Raw genomic sequence first — 2767 nt, forward strand, 5'->3', positions numbered from 1 at the left:
ATTTAGCGTTATGTTTGATTATTTTTTCCAGATACCTACACGCATTTCTGTAACGGAATCTTAGATGCATTATTTAACTACAAGCTCTTCGAGTATTCTACGGAAACTAGACATTCTTGTAACAAAAAAAGCTTTGCAACAAGATAACGGAATGCACGATCAATCAGTCGATTCCCTGAACCGCGTATCAAGGAGCAATATCTACTCTTTCAGGAACACTTTTCTATACTAGTAGATTACAAAATGACTTAGACGCCACGTAACTTACGTTAAATACTAATCATAAGAACTAACTTTATTACACGATTCATCGCATTTATATACTCTTTTACAGTAGTAAAGACATCCTAGTTAGCAATATTAACGTTGAAGCCTGATAATGAATCAGAAGCTAATTTTATCTACGGCTACCTAATGAAAACAACAGCATTTACGAACATATGCATCGAATAACTAATACAAAATTGTTAGATTACAATATTTCCAATCACGGAACATTTCTATGATAATCTACAATCCACCATAAGTAAATTACAATAACAATGAGTTGAATTGTAAATAGATTGTTCTCGATTCCCTAATTAAATTACTAATTTCATTAGATTGTATATACCACTATAAAAGCTAGTGTTATATTTAAATATCACATATCTAAATAAGAAACTCTTCATATAAGAGTGAATCAACAAAATTATCCTAACATAGATGTTTCTACTATAATCTCGATATTACAGCATATAACACCGTAACAATTGTACAATGGAATTAGATCAATATATCTAGTCAAACAATGATATTAGCTTTGCTAAGTCATTGTGTAACGACTCTAGACTAAGTATAGATTTGTCGATTGAAAGTATAAGTTAAAGCAATAATGATTATATGAGTAATTATTTAAAACTAGATTTTATAATTAATCGCTTTATATGACCACCTGGATTTCGAAGATAAGCACCTGTTTATTAAAATTTGCATTTGTATTACATTTTGTTGGTTGTGATAATTAGATTTGTTCATTAATTAGAGTGGAATTTAGTTTTTACTTTTTCTTAGATAACAGCCTTAACCCTAATGTTTGAGTTGGGCTCTAATTTATGAATGCTAGTCTGCCTTAGCTTTGTCGAAAATATTACTTCTTGATTTCAAATTGTTAAGAAATTGTATCGTAATTCTATAAACAAAGAAAGCAAAGATAGACCATCATCCTTAAATTAGAACCTATATCAAACATTCAGGTATGTATTGTACTTTGCTATAAAATATTTTGACTTTTACTATAACTTATGAGCAAAACTATCATGACAAACAAAATTCAATATAAGTTTATTAATATTAAATTTGCAATGTTAAGGTATCGTTTAAATTGGAATTCATATAATGCATCACACTGATAAAAAATTAGGTTATCTAATATTGTTAAATCATAATCTGAATAAGTAATCGATTTTTTAAATATAAATGTAGCAGATCGGGCAGTATTATATATCATTATGTATATTAGCTGTGAATTAGTTTTCGCGTTAATATAAAACAGTATAAATATGTTACTATAGATACGACTTAAACATTAATTAAATCAATTTACTAATGATACATACAGTACAAATCGCATTTGTTACTTAACGATACGAGTATTTTAGACAATCAGTAAAAAAATTTTACGCAAAACATTTCGCTCAGTCCTTAGCACAACCTTGAACATAAAATCTTCGGAAATCAATTACTACCTCATATAGATTATAAAATATCCAATTTTAGGGTGAAAGCTAAGCCTAAAATAAGAAAAATGCAATTTTCTTTTCTATTTCCTTTAACTAATCACTTTTGCCTTTTCACTGCGATATGTATTACACTCATTAACATTGCTGCATCAAATTTAACATTTCCGAACTCTTTTATAGAACAATTACATTCTGGTGAAAACAGAACTGTTAGAATACTGGGAATATTCCCCAACACACGACAATTTAATCCTAAAACTTATACCTGCTCTAGACATAGCTTAAAAGATATACAGTTAACCCAAGCTATGATCTATACTATTGATCACTTCATAAATAACAATTCAAAGTTATTACCTGGAATTAAAGTTAACTATAAAATATTAGATTCCTGTTCATCAAGACATGCAGCGGTGACTTTCCTTACTTCAAGTCTGGCCGCATCTGTAACAGAAAGTTGCCAACAACTTGGTAGCAATAATGCAGTAGTCTCTAACCATTCATCGTCAACTGGCCATGTTCCTACTATTGGCGTAGTAGCGGAGAAAACAGAAAGCATTACAACAGCTCTTGCATCATATACAAGTAGCTTATACTTACCGCAAGTAAGTTATAACTCAGATAGTACTTTACTCAACGATCGTAGATTATTTCCATACTTTTTTAGAACTACATCACCATTAGAGCTTCAAGTACAGGCAATCGCTGATATCGTGGCTTATTTCAATTGGAATTGGGTTTCAATAGTAATAGGGGGCTTGGATACTTTCAACAATCTACAAAAAATTCTATTTTCACCTTTTGAAAATCACAGTATCTGTATATCGTTAACAGTAATACTGTATGCTAATCATACTAAATCGGATTTATATGGGGAAATTTCAAGATTGAAAAATCTTTACCGATCTAACGTTATTATCCTTATTGGAGATGAGAAAATAGTTTTTAAGTTCTTGGAAGCAGCTCAAACCCAAAATTTAACAGGTAAAACCTTTATAGGAACTTATTCTTGGCTTANATCATCGGGTTTAAAAAATATTAGCGGA

At 29.9% G+C, this 2767-nt stretch overlaps 1 protein-coding gene across 1 annotated transcript; it reads left to right on the forward strand.

The window, feature by feature from the left end:
* Positions 1-2029: 2029 nt before the first annotated feature.
* On the forward strand, positions 2030-2545 carry TRIADDRAFT_9633 (uncharacterized protein; the record flags this gene model as incomplete). Its single annotated transcript, XM_002118801.1, has 1 exon — positions 2030-2545. A coding segment is annotated over one exon (516 nt), but the record flags the coding sequence as incomplete, so codon positions are not given.
* Between the last annotated feature and the right edge of the window lie 222 nt (positions 2546-2767).

This window comes from Trichoplax adhaerens, genomic scaffold (genome assembly GCF_000150275.1).
Source record: "Trichoplax adhaerens TRIADscaffold_1385 genomic scaffold, whole genome shotgun sequence".
NCBI lineage: Eukaryota > Metazoa > Placozoa > Uniplacotomia > Trichoplacea > Trichoplacidae > Trichoplax > Trichoplax adhaerens.